Source organism: Centroberyx affinis, unplaced genomic scaffold (genome assembly GCF_046629955.1).
Source record: "Centroberyx affinis isolate AG114_WGS23_722 - 3 ecotype Tasmania unplaced genomic scaffold, CSIRO-AGI_Caff_v1 ptg001288l_1, whole genome shotgun sequence".
NCBI classification, from domain to species: Eukaryota; Metazoa; Chordata; class Actinopteri; order Beryciformes; family Berycidae; genus Centroberyx; species Centroberyx affinis.
In genome coordinates, this window is record NW_027279794.1 from 66,916 (window position 1) to 84,718 (window position 17,803).

Consider the following 17,803-nt stretch of genomic DNA (forward strand, 5'->3'; position numbering starts at 1 on the left):
ATATTAATTCAATAACTGCTACTTGCCAAACCTTCCAATACTTATTAAATTAGCAAAAACTACATGAGTTTTTACTTTTTTGTATTTTTATCTAGCCTTTAATAGCCTTTAACAAGGCAGAAACATAGAGAACAAATTCTTACTACAAATCCTTATTGTTTTTACAAATACCACCGTTAAAAAGGCACAAGTCTTTTTGAGAAGAGGCAGATGTTCATACAAACAACACACAACTATGAGAAATAAAGATCTAACAAACAAGGACTATTAGGCATTTCCTGCCAAGGACCCAAATGATACATTTATGTTCTCTTAACTAAACACAGAAGTGCAGTTGGCCTGATCACTGTGGAATTTAAGACACACCACTATCCAAAGAATAGCGCTAAGATTACCTGCTACTTCTCACATTTAACATAAACAAACATGTAATGTGTGCATTGTAACAAACTGTCTATGCTATCTATTATAAGTACTGTGTCACTGTTTTCACTCTGTATAATTTCTTACCTTCGTGCGGCCAGAGGAATATAGACGCTCCCAAGCCAAATCATGAGAGAAATCATAAACCTAAAGCATTCTGGAGGAATCCTACCAAAAAGAATACGATCCAATAAATGTCAGCCATTTGCCTCTTTACCACTGTGGCACAGAGTTATGTGCGTGGGTGTTGAGAGATGTGGTTTAGTTTCTGTAATGTGAGAGTGTGAGTGTGTGTGTGTGTGTGTGTGTGTGTGTGTGTGTGTGTGTGTGTGTGTGTGTTAAGAATGGTGAGAGGAAAGGTGAGAAAGTATGCTTAATGTCTTACCTGCTCCAGAAACCCTGGGTATTAATGATTACACGGCCCATAACCTTAACCTTGGCCATGGCACGTAGGAGACTGTAGTGAGGCTAGGCGGCATGTAGCAGATTGAAATAATTACCCTTCATCCTGTTTTGATTATTCTTTTCTATTGTCTAGTCATAATTGAGGTGACCAAGGATACATATTTTAGGGCCAGTCAACATATTTCATTATTACTTGTAAACTTTCAGCAGGTGATAGACCTCCACAGCCTCACTTGAGTCATCTGAATATCCAATTAAATTCAGTTTGATAAGCTTTTTTCAGCCCACCAGCACAAAAAAACCAAGGGAAAATAACAGCAAGTGTGGAAACAAAAACACAGGTTACATAAAAACATTTGACACAGAAAGACCACAAAATAGGTGCCCTTGTGGTGACTGGCACCTACTTTAACTGCGTGGATGTGTGACTGTAATTCCATGGAAGTTCAATAAAATATTAAAGTCAGCAACAACAACCACAAAACAACCCAGTTTCCTTGACAACAATCCAGTATAGGTTCTGTGATCAGGATTCCTTTTGGGGCCAGAGCAACATTGGCCTCATGCCTGCCAATGAGTTGCTGTTATATGTCTTATCCTTGTAATACTCTACCTTGAAGGGGAACCCGAACCCACTGATGCTGATGAAGAGTGGGGGTGTCACAGTGGGGATGGTGAGGGGAGTGACTGTTGTGAATTTAAAAATTGAAATTTCAGTTCTTTGGAGTGATGCCATATAAGAACCATTTCTGGTTCCACAAAGAACCTTTCAGACCAAGGTTCTTTCTTTAAACTCCTTTGCTTAGACAGCTGCATTGTGTTGTTGTTGATCTGCCCTTGTATATTGTATTTGCAATTGCACAATATACAGTATGAGGGGTTTGGTTATTTTCCACATTTATGCTATCACCCACCATCCAATAACTAAGAATTAATAAACTTTTAATATTAAAAGGTTCTTGAAAGAGTCTTTGTGGAACCAGAAATGGGTCTTCTATGGCATCACTCAGAAGAATCATTTTCGGTTCCAGTTCACGCCATTATTTTGCTGTGTGTGTGTGTGTGTGTGTATGTATGTATGTATGTATTTATTTATTTATTTCAATTTTGACCTCCCCTCCGTATGCAGCAACATTGCCTCTTAATCCCACATGATGTGCCAGTGCTCTCTCTTCAATTTCCAGACTTTGTCTAATGATACTCATCAATCAACTCGATATTTGGCTAATTTTAAACCATGGGCAAGCACAGTCAACACACAACACACACACACACGCAATCATGCACACACACGACCAACACCGTATCAAACCTGTCAGCTCCTGCTGGTGCCAAGTCATTACATGGAATTCAAACACAATCTCCATTGTAATGTATTCCTTTAATTGTTCACTCAGCACCTACAAGCCACTGCCTGGACCCAGTGACCCTCTTTACCCTCTCTCTCTCTCTCTCTCCCTCTCTCTCTCTCCCTCTTTCTCTTATCCCACAGATTTTTGAAAATAGTAATTAGGGTAATAAATAACATTTTGCAATGTTTATTCACACATTTTTAAATATATGTGCCTTATCATATGTTGCCTAATCGATCATTTGTTAAGTATTATATTAACCATATTTTATGTAGCTATAAAACTTTATTTTAATTGATGTTTGGGGACCATGTTTGATATCATCATCATTTCAGTGTTTGCAGGAGTAAAAGAGAAAGAAAAATTGTCTGACAGCCTAAAATACATACAATAAAAAAAATATATATATATTTTTTTTAAATCATTTTATTTATTTATTTTTAGCAAATTCTTTAAGGGAGGTTGACAAAAAAATATCCATGTGTCTGAGATTGGCTAGATTTCGTTTCTTTCTTTTTTTTTTTTTTCAATTTTTCTTCTCACTCGACGATCGATTTTTCCTTGATCGACTGCGGTTTCTTGTTGCTATGCAGGTCTACGGACGCAGCCTCCTGTCAATCTTTTCTCCGCGAACAGGCTGGAGCACCCTGGAAAAAAAAACATGACGGTCACAGGATAAAAAAAATGCCATCCTTTTCTTTCCTTTTTTCCATGATTAGGTTTTAAGGTTTAGCCCACATTTGCTTTGCGTAATTGAATATCGACAATAATAAAGGCGACGACGGGCAAGGAGAGGCAGAAACAAAAAAGGACCCTTCTCTTTCCTACCACTGTTTTTCTTCAGAGACCGGGGGTCATGCCGCCCATCACCACAGAGGGGCGCTGTTGAGCTTAGTTGCCAAGGGGGTGCCCCGTTAATTTCCCCCATCCCTTCCCTTTGCTTTTTCTTCTCCGCCTGTCTGTTCCCCTGCTTCACAACACAGTACAGTACACACTAGTGCTCTAGTAGTGGGAGCAACCAAGAGAAGTGTGTTTAGTCTCTCCTCGTAGCTTCAGCTTTTGCGCTCTATAACTGGCCATTTATCATCAATCATGGCCGCCGGAGTACAAATTTGACTCCGTCTTTCCTCCCTGTCTTCTGGAGGGGAGGATTTTTTGAAGGAACAAATATTAGTCCCGCACTGATTTGGATTTCTTTGGAATTATAAGACATTTCACAAGGGAAATACCATTCATGTCAATACTCCAAAATGCAGCCGCCGCCGAGGAAGGTGAGTTTTCTAGAGCCCGTTGTTTTAGATGGGCTGTGCAGACAATGATAGATAACGTTAGATTTCTGTGGATGTACATGATGTGTTTAGCCCCCCCAAAAAAACGCCTGATGCTGCGGCTGAGAAAATCCAAGGGTGAAGACCTTTGCTAGCTAACATTAGCAACGTTTGCTAGCTGGGGTTAGTTAGTGCTACCATTAATATGCATCTGTCCAAACGTTATAGCGTTAACCGTCAAACGTCAACTAACGTTAACGTTAGCTATCAAAAGCTAGGTTGGCTAACATAAGATATGTGTTAACGTTACAGCAAAATACTAGTGAATGTGATGTTGTGGTCGTCGTTCCAGCACGTCATGTATCCAACATTAGTGGAAATAACTTTAAATGAAAAAAACGGTATCACAGCATCCAAATATTACACTAACTTATGTTAACGTAAACTAAACGTTGGTATTACCGCACGTTAACCTATAACAATAACGTAATAGTAATTAATATAATACACAAATTGACGTTAATGTAGAAATTACACGCGTCGGTGTAATTTCGTGAATTTATTATGCCTTGGGTGATTCTGCCAACACTCCTCCAGACAACAAAACAAAAGCTGTCGTTTTTCCTCGTTGTGATGCTTCGTGTGTCAAGTAAAGACATTCAGTCAATCCAGGGGTCACCCTCGTTTAATCAAAGGCTGGTGTTGGCTAACGCTGCCCGCTGTCAGTCCCGTGGCTGAGCTGACAAAACCTTACACACACACACACACACACACACACACACACACACACACACACACACACACACACACACACACACAGGAAGCAGGCTGGCACAGGCATGTCTAATACTGAGTTATCGATTCTGCATGACCTGGGACATGATGACAGCACCCTATAGATTCATTTCCAGCGTGTGTGTATGTGTTTCTATGAGAGCCCACAGCTTGATGTCTGAAGCCTACCATGTGTGTTAGTTTGTGTGTGTGTGTGTGAGTGAGAGAGAGCGAGAGAGAGAGTGGTGAGTGGTGCTGGAATAGATGCATGAGAGCCAATTACCCGGCTGTGGCACCCTTGCATGGTTTTCTGTTAATTACCACATATTCCCCCGGTGCCATTTATGCTCTGGTTTCTACACACTCTGGATGGCCCTGAACATGTCATATCATGCCTTTAACACACACACACACACACACACACACACACAGCTTAACATGTCCATTCGTGCTCATCATAGAGGCTGTAGAGACCACCATGGTTGGCCTGTTCCCCTGTGTGTGATAAGGTCCATGATTTCAGTCATATGTAGCTAGTAGCCTAAGTATTCAGTGTCAGCGTGTCTCCCATTCATTTAGTGTTGCCTTGCTTTTCAAATGTCAAACACACACAGTCTTTGCTTGAGAGTAAGCTTTTAGCCTAGTTCTGAAGAGCTGTGAAAATCTATATTTGTTACTTTTATACCAGCCAAAATACTTTCAAGAATAAAATATTATTTGCAAAATAGTGATGTGTTGCCACCTGCCAAAGTGGCTGGCACACTCAATAGGCTTACCAACCACAGCCAAAATGTATCAGCATTTGGCTGATGGCTACTAATAATTTCCCTCCCAGTTCGACACATATAGCCCCTTAAGAGTTCTTTTTATGTCCCAGCACATCTGCTTGCAGATTGAGCTAGTCTTAAGTTTTTTATGGCTGTGGCTCACAATTAAAGGGGACTGCAATCATGTAAGAAGGGATAATAAAGACAATAAGATGCCACACACAAAGCCAGGATTGCATGGAGATGTGATAATCTAATCTGGATATTTAAAAGGGATTAGTGGTCGAGGAGAATGTTAATTTATAATCCATATTACTATTGACACATATACGGATGTTTGGCTTACAGTATAGGCACCTTTTTATGAGCAATACATCAGCTACCACTATACCACCTCCAGCTCTTCTCCTTATATTAGCTCCAAATCTCTCTCTCTCTACCTGTCTCTCTCTCTTTATGCCATTCTGTGTCTCTCTATATCACTTCCATTTCACCCTCTTTTGGCTCTATGTCACTGTCTCTCTTTCTGACTCTGTCTCCTCGTCTTTCTCTCTCTGCCGCTCTCTCTTACTCTCCCTCTCCCACTCTCCCCTGTCTCTCTCACCTCTCTCATATTCTTCCCCCTTCTCTTTTCACTTACAGCCTCCTCTCAGTCACTCCTTGCCTCACTTTTTTTCCTCCCTCTCTCTCTTCCTTTGCCCTTCCCCTTCCCTCTCTCTCTCTCTTCCTTCTTCACCCCCTCTCCCCCTCACTCTATCTCCTTCCCCTGTGGTTTCCTATGAGTGATAGAAGGTGGAATCAAGTGAAGTCATTTTGCCTTGATGATTTAATGGACCACTCCCTCCTTATCTTCAAAGGCACAGCATATGAAAGAAAGGAGCTCTGCAGTGTGTGTGTGTGTGTGTGTGTGTGTGTAACTGCTGTTAATGTAGTGTGTGTAATGTGTGTAATGCTGTTTATTGTTTTGTCTAGAACAGTCATGAATTTCCCACTGTTACTCCTCTGAATAGCCGATGGAATTTGCCCGACAATACACAATGACCTTCACACTGACTCTCTGTATGTGTTGGCAGGCGCGCGCGTGTGTGTTGGCGTGTATGCGCTTGTTTGTGTGTGCACATGTGCATATTAAGTGTGAGACCTGTATCTGTTTATGCTTGTGTTGTTACACACGTCTGTGTGACTGAACGCAGATTGGTTGGTTTGTGTCTGAGTCTGTGCTGGCGAGGCAGGTTTACTAATGCATCATAAACATCAATACGTCCATGAAACCCACTTGCTGCCCATTAAACTATTAGGCCTTACTCCGACCACCTAAATGAATTTGTGCATTGAGCTGTACAGTTTGCATCTTTTCCTTGAACATCATGGAGCCTGATAGTTTGTTCCTAAATGTTATGTGCTGTTAGAGTGTCTTCAATCACCTATTTCTGCACCACACTAGTCGTGTTGCCATGTTTCAACCTCTCCAAAAAACCTGGGGAGACCTTGACACTGATTGCTGATAAGTTGATTATTGATGAGAGTGTTTGTGTGTGTATGTGTGTGTGTGTGTGTGTGTGTGTGTGTCTCTGTATGTGTTCCTTCCTGGTGACTCTAAAGCTGAGCAAAGCACACTCAGAGATGGATGACAGATGATTGACAGATAGATGGATGAATGGATGGATAGGGGAGAAGTTATTCATGTTCAGTTCTGTGTGTGCAGACCAGAGTGACTGAGGATTTGAAGAACACATTGATACAGCGCAGATACGCTGAATGTACAAAATATTAGAGACATATTCCTGATATTTTGAGTTACAGCCCCTTTTGCATAATCCACATCTCAAGTGTCTCAAAGCTTAAAAATCCTTCTCTAACTCGTCTGCTTCTCTTTATCTCCATCTCCTCCTTTATGGTTGGTATAGACGTAGTAAGGGAAATAAATTAGGGATAATGGCTTTTACCTGCATTCACCTCATCAGTGTACCTAATGAAAAGGAGCGAGGGGAGGGGGGGGGGGGGGGGATAGCTGGATGGAAGAATAGACACTTGTTTTATGGAGTTGTGTGCTGTTTTCTGTAGGGAAGTGTGAGCCAGGAGTTGAATAACACACACACAGAGCAGATGAATGAATGAATGAATGAATGAATGAATGAATGAATGAATGAATGAAGGAGCGGTTGATTGATGTGTTGTTCTTTTTGTTTTCTCCAGGTCAAAGTGACACAGGAGCTGAAAAACACACACACAGAGCAGATGACGAGGCTGCACTTCAAACACCAGACGGAATGTGACCTGCTGGAAGACATGAGGTACACACACACACACACACACACACACATACACACACACACGACCTGAGAACACACACATGCTCCGTTTGTGTCACATGCATGTACTAACACAGTCCTGTTTTTCCCACTGCAAAAGAACTGAGCAATATACTCATACTACCAGTTGATTTGACATCTAATAGCCTAGTCATTGCTGACTGTGACGTCTGAGCACACACACACATGCACACGCACACACACACACACACACACACACACACGCACACACACGGCCCAAATGCATGAAAAGAGGGAAGGGAAGAAAGGAATGAGTGAGGCAGTAAAGAGGGAGAGAAGTATGGCATGAGAAAGAGTAGGAGGAGTATTCTCGTATTTTCAGAAGGACGACGGGTCGGGGAAATGACGAAGGAATTTCCTGCTGCCCTCTTCCTGCTCTCTCTCTCCATGTCTCTCTTTCTTCCTCTCTTTCTTTTTCTCCATGCATCTCCAACTTTCTTTCTGTATCTCTCCCTCTCTGTCACCCACGCTTTCTCTCTGTCTCTGCTTCATTCTGCTTGTCTCTCTGTCTCTGTCTCTCTCTGTCTCCATCTCTTTCTTTTTTCTGTTTGGCTCAGCTCTGTTCGCTCATGACGTGTGTGTGTGTGTGTGCGTGTGTGTGTGTGTGTGTGTGTGTGTGTCTGTCTGGCAGTTTTCCCTTTTGGATTTGGCAGTGGGAGGAAACCCTGGTTCCTTCACACGCTCTCATTTCTGTGTTGACTAAGCATTGATTATTTATGACAGCAAACTCTCTAATGCTCTCTGTGTCTCTTCTTCCATTTCTGTCTGTCTTTCTCTCTGTTTCTCATTTTCACACTCTCTCCCTCTGTGACTTTTTCTCTCTTTCCTGTCTCTCTCCGCCTCTCTCTCTCTAAGGGGCAGCTCCAGCTGTTTGAGAACAGATTGCCTTGTTGCAGCACTGCTGCTGGGTTTTGGAGAGCGAACAAGGCCTTGGTCTCACTTGTGGGAGAGAGGGAGAGGGACGGTGTTTAATGAGAGTCCATTTAACATATGCAACTACTGCGTGTTAGTTCTTTCACTTATTGAGGGATGGGGGTACTGTGTAAAGATCTCCAAATTGGCTGCGCCGTCCTTGTGTCTTAAAGACGCCGCCTGCAGTGTTTTCTCAGTACTTGCCTCTAGCTTCTACTGTTCTGTGATTATGTTTGATGACACATTCTGATCATGGTAAAATCAGGCGCAGCAGGGCAGCGCAGTGATTAGGGAGGTCGCCTTTCAAGTGGAAGGCCTGAGCTCAAGCCCGCGTGACAAAAAGCTTCTGCTCTGCGGAAGTGTCCTTGAGCAAGACGCTGAATCCCTGACCGCTCTTGTGGAGGGGCGAAAGCAAAAAGACAAAACTCTCTTTCGTGAGATCAATAGATTATCACAAAAAATCTGAAGAGTTATGCTGGAAGTTGTTTTTTTCAGTAATCTGTCAACACCAGATGTGACGTAATTAACTAACCTCATACTCTTAAAGACACACAACTCTGTCGGCTGCTGCAACAGGTCGGCTGGAACACAACTAATGACCATACCATTAGCCTAAACTTTTTTAAGACAATTTTCATAGCCTTTATGCTTTATAAGATTGTAAGTAGAGAATATCAGGGAAGGTGGCAGAGAGTGGTGTGACACACACAAATGTCATTAGTTAAATCTGAACCTGTGACACCACTAGGACACCTTTCTACCCTCACCATAAGGCTGAAATGAGTTAACACAGGACAGTGTAACGGTGCGTTCACACCAAATGTGAAGCGAATCTTCACCTTGCGCTACTCGCGCGAGTTTGACTGCGGGATCATTCGTGTTTACTCGCGTTACTCGCACGAGTACACAACCCGGGAATATTCAAGTAAGGTTATGCCAGGAAAGCCAGCTGTGCTAATGGTTGTGCTAACTGGGGCTAATACTTGTGCTCACTTGGTTCATAGTAAAATACAACCGATAGCTGGAATAAAGAGAAACAGACACATATTTTCAGAACTTACCCGGCAGTCCAACTTCCTCGCTGACTTTTCTCCAAGCCCTTTCCTTTTTGTTACGGTCTCTGTATGCCAGGAGACTTGTGTCATACAGCTCCGGGAGCCCACAGACGGCTACTATTAGCGTATCCTCCGTTTTGTGATTCAACGTCAGGACGTCCGGACGTCAGGACGTCAATGACGTTGGGAGAATCTCAATGCTGATAGGCTTTCGCGACACAGCGTCAAGTGAATTTTCCGCACAAGTTGAACAATTTCAAGTTGAACAATTTCAACTTGTGCGAATACGTGACTGAGACGAATTCCACGTCATTTGCGTCGCGTCATCCGTGTCATACGTGTCGCCCGCGGCGAAATCGTGTCTGTTCGCATCTTTGCATTAACTTTGTATGTAATCGCGCCGCGCAAAAAATTTGCTTCATGTTTGGTGTGACACACCATAAGAGTTTTGAGTTCATCAGTCATGAGACTCCTCAGATGTAGCCAAGCAATCACACACACAGAACATTGTCTCCTCAACAAAGGTACAGCACTGTAACTGCTGGCTGCAACTTCAGTACAATTCAATAAACCTCAAGAGGCTTTCCACTGTGCCTCTTAGCTGTCCCAAAATCACTGTAAAGCACAGCCTTTATTTTAAGTGTGTAGTTATTGGGTATTTTAGCATGGCTTCGAACATGACTCAGCCAATTAGATCCAAAGACCGGAACTATCCGTTTTATAAGGAGTATTTTACTAGCTAAATCAAGCTCCTTCTGTATCTACAGCTCACCTGGCTAAGTCTTCGCTAAGGTGCTGGAGGTAACCATCAAGTCACCTAATTCAGCTGCAAAATGGCTGTAAACAGGACAGTGAAAGTGTGGCCATACAGCCAAACACACGCACTGCGTCACACACGCACATTTTCCTGTCTAAAGCCTACAGTAGATATTAACTCTTAAATCCCAAAAGCTGCTCTGAGGTCATTTACCCTAATTAATCCACAGGCTGGCTTTAATCAGGGGACACAGACACATGCAGGCAAAGACACACACACTTTCTCAGACACACTCACACACACACACACACACACACACACACACACGCACACATTGCCACCTTGTGTAATGTGCATTCAGTCTACCTGTTGGCTGATGGTAAAGGTTAAAAAGAGAGTGATGGAGAAAGAAAGAAAGAGAGCGAGAAAGGGCAGTGTGTTTAATCCCCTGGGACAGTTCTTTAGTTGGAGTGGTCTTAGGACAGAGGATGAGAGTGAGAGAGAGAGAGAGAGAGAGAGCGAGAGAGAGAGAGGAGAAAAGGAGAGACGATCAGGAGTTGGACTCAGGGAGTCAACTTAGTGTCCTCAATCCAACTAAATCCCCTATACCCTTATGTCTGCCCCAACAGCTCCACACACACAGTCTCACACACACAGTCTCTCTCACACACACACACACACACACACACACACAGACAGAATCCCTGATCAGAAAAATGAGCAAGGACTCAGACATGCTTGAACTCACCTTACACACGTACACTAACATTGGCCTAGCTTTCACACACCCACTGGCCCTTTCTCAGCTCAACAGGAAATACATTTCTGCCTTAAAGATAGAGGTGTAAGATTTTAAGCATTGCAGTTATTTTAAATTGGTTTTATCAGTCGAGGTGGAGCAGAAAGTGAAACTCCCTTGCAAAATGGCCATCATCATGGAACTACACGTCACCCTGCTGCAATGCTTTCAAAATCTGATGTCTAGGTTGGCTAGATCTGGCTTGAAGTCAGATATATCTTTATGTGAAGAATGTCGTTTTTTGTTGTAACAGAACTCATTTGTATCCAGGTTGTTAAGTCCAGAAACCATCGGTAGGTTGGTAGCAACAATGTCAGAGGCATCATGCCCAAACAAACATTCGCCTAAAGAGAGTGCTTTCCAAAATCTGCACAAACTGCATCATTAGTTGGGAAGCAGACAGTACAGTGTGCATTGGTACGCTGGGGCTTCCTGGCTTCCCGTGTTTGGACTGAAAGTGCCAGTTGTCTTGGCTAAGATGAAGTGATCTGTGCAATAAGATACCTACATGATGTACCAATATTTGGTTGTTTATTGTATTTGTCTTTTTTTTTTATTTTAAATTTTTTAACCTTAAGTTTTTATACCTGTGTGCCACAGCAAAATTTTCATATTAATATATTTCATATATTCAGAACAGTATAGTGACCAACAGAGTGCTCTATTAACTCTAGTCCAAACAATTACAGTTTCTTCTCATATTAGCCATAGCAGCAAACTAAACAGTCAGTGTTCAAGCTTTACTATGTTTCAAGTGTCACAGTTACAGTCATGTTGGCAAAGTGACCCATTTTCACTAGAAATTATATGTTCGAGGAGTATCTTCGTTTTCCACAGCAACCACAGCTGATTGGCTCAGCACTGTAGTATGCCACAGCGTTATGGACACACTTATTCAGTTAGAATGGATAGAGAGAATACTCCCTGGTGTATTATGATAAACTCCCGGACACCACTATAATAATGATACTTTACTGACTCGTGTAGAGAAATTCTCTTTTCGCTTTCCTCCCACCACAGGGAGGTCAAAGTAAAAGGTCAGTTATAGAGCAGTGCCTCTGAATCTGGTAGGAATTTAGTGTTGTGCTCAAGGACACATCAGCAGAACAGAGGCTTGCCCACATGGGGCCTTGAACCGGGGTCTTCTGGTTAAAGGACTGCCCATGACAGTGTTGAAACAGCGGCTAATACAGGGTAGTATTGTAAATTAAATAGGACATTCTCGTTCTCTTGCACGGGCAAGGACACAGGGTCAAATAGGGCAAGCCGAGGTTTACTCATTATTTAGAAGTGTTTCCCAGGGTTTTCCCCAAGCTTTAGGGAAACTTAGATGTGAGCGACACCAGTGTGGTGGGTTTTGCGAAGAGGTAAATGCTTGAAAACTCTTAAGAGCACACAACCCCTTAAGGCATAAACATAAGGCCTCAACTGCTGGAACAAATTTGCCAAGTTTAGGTTGCATTAAGAAAACTCAGGTGGACATCCTAAGAGTAATAAGTAAGGGAAACCCTGATTTCCCCCATGACTACATTCCTTTCAATCTTTTCATTTTGTTGGCTATAATTGATTTGTCAGTTGGACTGTTATTTTGAAATGAAGTAATATTGTAAGTGTTTTTTTGTCCAGCGTCCAATAAGCACCAGCTTTGCTAAGTCCCAGTTGCTCCTGGTGTGGAAAAACTGCGAAGAATCTGCTCTATTATCTCATGTTGTGATCACGCAGAGTGAAAACATGGCCGCCCTCCTCTGCCTCTCTGTCTCTGTCTCTGTCTCTCTCTCTGTCTCTCTCTCTGTCTCTCTCTCTCTCTCTCTCTCGACCCCCTCCTCTCTCTCTGACTCATTTTGGTTATACTGTTGTTGTCACTGATCTCAGAGTATGTCCAGCAGACCATTGATCTCAGTTGTTTTCCCATGTTTGATCCTTCCCTCTCTCTGCTTTTTAGCCCAGCACTCCACCCCTACACACAGACACAGACACAGACACAGACACAGACACACACACACACACACACACACACACACACACACACACACACACACACACACACACACACACACACACTCTTAGTGTCCACTCTGAAGCACTTCAGCGTTTCCTGTCAGACACACACTCATCCACAACTCTCGGCAATGATTTTTCCCCTTTTTACTTTATGCACAGCTGATGCTGACACTGCTTCTTGAGTCATACGCACTATACACACACACACACACACACACACACACACACAGGAGGGACAGACAGAAGGAGATGGGGAGGAGAGGGAGAGAGGTGAGGGAGGAGAGAGAGAAGGGTGGAGGGAGGAGGAGAAAGAAAAGGGAGCGTGGAGTGAAGAGATGAAGACATGGAGGGAGAAGAGGAAAGGGGGGAGGAAGTGGGGAGCCAGAAAGGAAGGGAGAAATGTAGGGAGGTAGGGAAGGGAGGAGGCAGGGTGTGAGGAGAAAGAGTAGCCTAATAGACGAAAGGATGGTGGGAGTGAAGGGAGGGAGGTAAGAGAGTGAAAACAAGACAGTGGGACAGAGACGTTCTGTCATAGTTATTCATGTAGTAGCTTTTAACAGGGTGTTAATAATGTTGCCATGGAAATGAGCACTGTTGCATGTGTGGAAAATGGAATCGTTCAACGCGGCGGTCTTTGCTTCACTAACACAACAGATTTTTGAATCACACACACACTGTATGGCAAGGCTATTACAATGAGAATGTGATGTGAATGTGAACATTCTGCGGATATTACTGTAAAATGTGAGTCAAGTCAAATGACCATTCAATACTGCACTGTTATTTTAGCCCTGCGTTACCAAACACACAGTGTCACGCCCAGATGCATCGTGGGTGTGAGATATTTCTAGCTGGTAATTGGCTGTGCATGTTTACGTACCCTGAGGTTACCGTGACAGTGTAACCATGGCGGCATAAAAGGCCCAGACATGTCCAAAGAGCCCAGTGAGGATGGGTGTTTGTGGGTGTGTGTGTGTGTGTGTGTGTGTGCATGTGTGTGCCAGGGTTGATTTGACTTATAAGCTCCAGAAGCCCTTTACAAGTACACAAGTATGCTGTGGTATGACTACCAGCATATGACTTGAGGACATGTTCCTCACAACAGAAAAAAGCTTATTTTGGGGTTATGCATGCCAATACAATGTGTCGCAGAACCAATGTGTGTTTGTGTGAGTATGTGTGTGTGTTTTAGTGAGAGACCCAGACACAGACCAGGAAGTAGAAGGAAGTCAGAAAGCTTGTGAGTAACTGAGTGTGTGTGTGTCTGTGTGTGTGTGTGTGTGTGTGTGTGTGTGTCTGTCTGTCTGTGTGTGTGTGTGTCAGTGTGTCTGTGTGTCGGGGTGGAAGAAAATGATATGATTAAATGTATATTCTATTTGAATATTTTTTTTCTGAACTCAAGTCACTACTGTGTATTTAGTTATTGAAATTTACTCTCCTCCATTCCTTCATCCACTATTTTGACTTATGTGTGGCAAAGTGAGTCTTAGCCACAATGGTCACATCACAGTGAGTTCCCAGTTATTTCTGCATGTTTTATTTTTTTTAGTAAAGATTATTTCTTCAGCTGAAAAATGACTCCGCTTTCTTGAGAAAAAAAGTTAGGCAACCAGAAAATGGTATAGATAAGGAAACCTTTGTAATGCGCTCTGCAGGCACACAGGGGCCTTTAAGAGGCGCTGTGGCTTAGTTGGTTAAAGCGCCTGTCTAGTAAACAGGAGATCCTGGGTTCAAATCCCAGCAGTGCCTTTTCTACAGTTAAGCAAATATTTCTGCTAGCGTCATTTGTAAGAACAGGGTATCTCCACCACTTCCATGGTTTTTCCACCTCTTGAAAAGGTGGAGAATTACACAAATATAAAGACCAAATATAAAGAAAGAACTGTTGTGCAGTCATGAGACACACATGTCGTAGCAGACCAATATTGTAAGCTTGGTAGCTGTGAAGAACAATCTTGATGTATAGGTTGATATACATTAGTTTATAATCGTATTGCCTAGGCAGAATACACTACATTGAACACAATTTTAAAATCCAGGTAAGGTCTGGAAAAAGTAAGGAATTTCAACGTGGAACAAGAGCAGGAAACCATATAAATATGGTGCTTTTAGAGAATGTGTGAACATTCAGAAGTCTGCCCAGTACTAATGAATACATGATTGAAGTCAGGGTTTTTCCTGGCTCAAATTCAAGCAAAGGTGGTAACTCAGCTTAACCAACATTTCTGTGAGCGTAGACATGCATGTGCCCTCTTCTGGCCCAAGCTTACCCTTGTAGTCAGTAAATCTTCAACTCTGTGAGTGATAAAATAAGGACTGATTATATAACAATCAAAATTATCTTTAATCTCCATTGGCATCCTCCTCCAGGGGAATTTGTTTTTTTAATTCAACTGCAAAATGCATCAATTTGGTACACTTTTGACGTGAACATACATAGGTCTAAATTAAGCATAGTAAACACTTAAAACAGCTGTCTGTAGAGGCCTACAGTGATATATTGTAGTCTGCCGTCTGTCTTATCTGTTGCTGTGTCTCTCCTCACTCTTCCCCTTATGAATTCTTCTCTTGCCTCCTTATTTCTCTCCTCCCCTTTTTTCTCTCTGCCTCTGATCTCTTCTCTCTCTTATTCAGTCCAGGTTGTACAAAAGATAAACAGAGACACACAGTTATTAATGAATGTATAAAAGAACATTTAAAGGCTATAGATGATATATAGAATGTGCTCATGACTCCTCGTGTATCTGTTTACTGTAAAAGAAAACTGAATAAATCCAATCCAAAACCAATAAATTATATTTAATCTAAGATTGTGCCGCTATAGGCTATATTTAGCTAGCTCATGATATTATTACAACCTAATAGTAAGCTACCTTTGCTTTTTATTAGATATAGAAACTCAATTTTAAGTGTAACTTATTTAAGAAGCAAATGATTTCACCTCTCATATTCTTCAGCTATAAAGTTGATATTTTTCCATGCTACATTATAGCTGTAGTAACAAAGATCATTATGCCATGACCTGAGTGAAAAGCCTAATCCATTATTAATGGCTGGAGACTTAATATGCATTTGGAAAATACATTAAGGTACAAATTCAAAATCTCATTTTTAAATACATTTTCTTTGCATTTAACCAAACCTTTCCTGCCTTGCCCTTTCTTGACATTGCGTTCTCTGGCTCTATTTTGCCTCCTCTGACCTAGACCAGGGCTGACCAATTAAAATCATAAATAACACATTCCTTTATTTCTATTCAAGTTACATGCAATGATTGGCAGAGCCCCTCTACCAAATACACACACAGACATACCAAGCGTAGACAGACGAGCTCGATTTGTGCCCTGGTATGTAGGCCTACCTCAACGCACCCAGAACTGGATTTTAAAGCTGGCTCATGCATAATAACCATCCCACTCTGAGCCCTAAATCAAATGTACCCCACACTCTTGTGTAGTGTAAATCTCTGTAGGCAGCATTCATAATGGAGCGTGAATGGTGAGAGCCGATAGAAAGTTTAAACTATTTAAATTTGACTTATACTTCCTGATCACAAAATATTCAAGGCTAATCTGAAAACATTTAGGGCTTAAGCCTCAAAAGAAAGCCCTTAGTGATGCCAGTGGCTGTGCTTACTGTAAATAACCATTTGTGATGATGTGTGTAAATAACCATTTATGATGATGTGGTATTGTTAAACTATTATGTGATTTACTACAAAACACTGTCCACTATTCACCTGTCCTGCTGCTCCACTTACTCATCCTCCTCACACATTCTTTTTAAAGAGAGCTGTTATATTGCCAGCCACGATAAAATCTGCAAGGTTTAAACATGAGCTCACTTTTCTGCACGAGTTGCCAGTTGTGGCTCCTCTCTTGTTATGCGCTGCGCTTGAAATTCTCTGAGTGAAGCTGCTTGCGGCGCTGGGTACAGCACCAACTCAAGCCATGCAGACACACAAGCTCAACATTCTCCTCTGTCCCTACAGTGGAACTAGTAAAATAACGCTGCAACGTCCCTCTGGATTACAATCGCCATCGCATGTTACTAAAATCAATGCAATGCTGATGGAGTTTTACTGTGCGCAATGCAGCCATTGTAATGAGTATATATACACATTATTTGCCGACACTGGGCACATTTTTATCAAGGCGCCGTGGAAAATGACCCAGATGGCCGCATTGGAATTCTCTGTGCAGGAACCACCCTGGAAGTACAGTAGACAAAACAAAAGACTGGACTTGTCAAAGCTTTGTGCAGGAGCACCTTGGCAGAACTGTTCAGAAGATCAAATTCCACCCTAAAATACAATTCATAACAACTGCTGATCTAGTGTAGTTAAGTTAGTTGCATACACAAACAATTCTCTCCCTCAGCTAGAGGAAATACAGCTCTAATGTACAATGTCACAAGGTAACACAATGGCATTACCTTGGCTAATTATATCATGTAGGCTAATTGACTTTTCCTCCAATTCGTCCCATGTTATTTGTATCTGTTAAACAACATCCAGGATTTTTGGTAATTACTGTTTACTATATATTTTTATAATTACTGTTTCAGTGCCTGAAAGTCAACATATGATCTCTCTCACTTTTTCTGTTTCTCATACACTCATTCATACAAAAACATCACTAATGACACTGACTTTGCAGTATAATTCATTGGTTAGTGGCAGGGGAAACCTTGGAAACTAGTCTCCGCCCTCTGAAGGCCTCCATGAGGCGCTGTGGCTTAGTTGGTTAAAGCGCCTGTCTAGTAAACAGGAGATCCTGGGTTCAAATCCCAGCAGTGCCTTTTCTACTGTCTTGCAGATGTTTCTTCCAGAATTATCTGGATGAAGTCAAATGACATGCATTGTGATGAGCACTGACACTAGACATGTGGACATTCATCAATCTACACAGTAGGCTACATGAATACATGGCTGCACCTTGACCAAAAAGTCCTATTT

General features: G+C 42.1%; 1 protein-coding gene and 2 non-coding genes across 4 annotated transcripts in view; all 3 read left to right on the forward strand.

Annotated features, from left to right (window-relative positions):
• Window positions 1–3,202: 3,202 nt before the first annotated feature.
• LOC139649027 (F-BAR and double SH3 domains protein 2-like) overlaps window positions 3,203–17,803 on the forward strand; it is a 77,773-nt gene continuing 63,172 nt past the window's right edge. For both annotated transcript variants that reach the window (XM_071525316.1, XM_071525317.1), the window contains exons 1-2: window positions 3,203–3,451; window positions 7,186–7,283. In XM_071525316.1, the coding sequence (XP_071381417.1) occupies window positions 3,431–3,451; window positions 7,186–7,283 (119 nt within the window). In that variant the 5' untranslated portion in view covers window positions 3,203–3,430. The remainder of the gene's footprint in view (window positions 3,452–7,185; window positions 7,284–17,803) is intronic.
• On the forward strand, window positions 14,522–14,595 carry trnat-agu (transfer RNA threonine (anticodon AGU)). Its single transcript has one exon. It is a non-coding gene; the product is annotated as a tRNA-Thr (tRNA).
• On the forward strand, window positions 17,573–17,646 carry trnat-agu (transfer RNA threonine (anticodon AGU)). The gene has a single exon. It is a non-coding gene; the product is annotated as a tRNA-Thr (tRNA).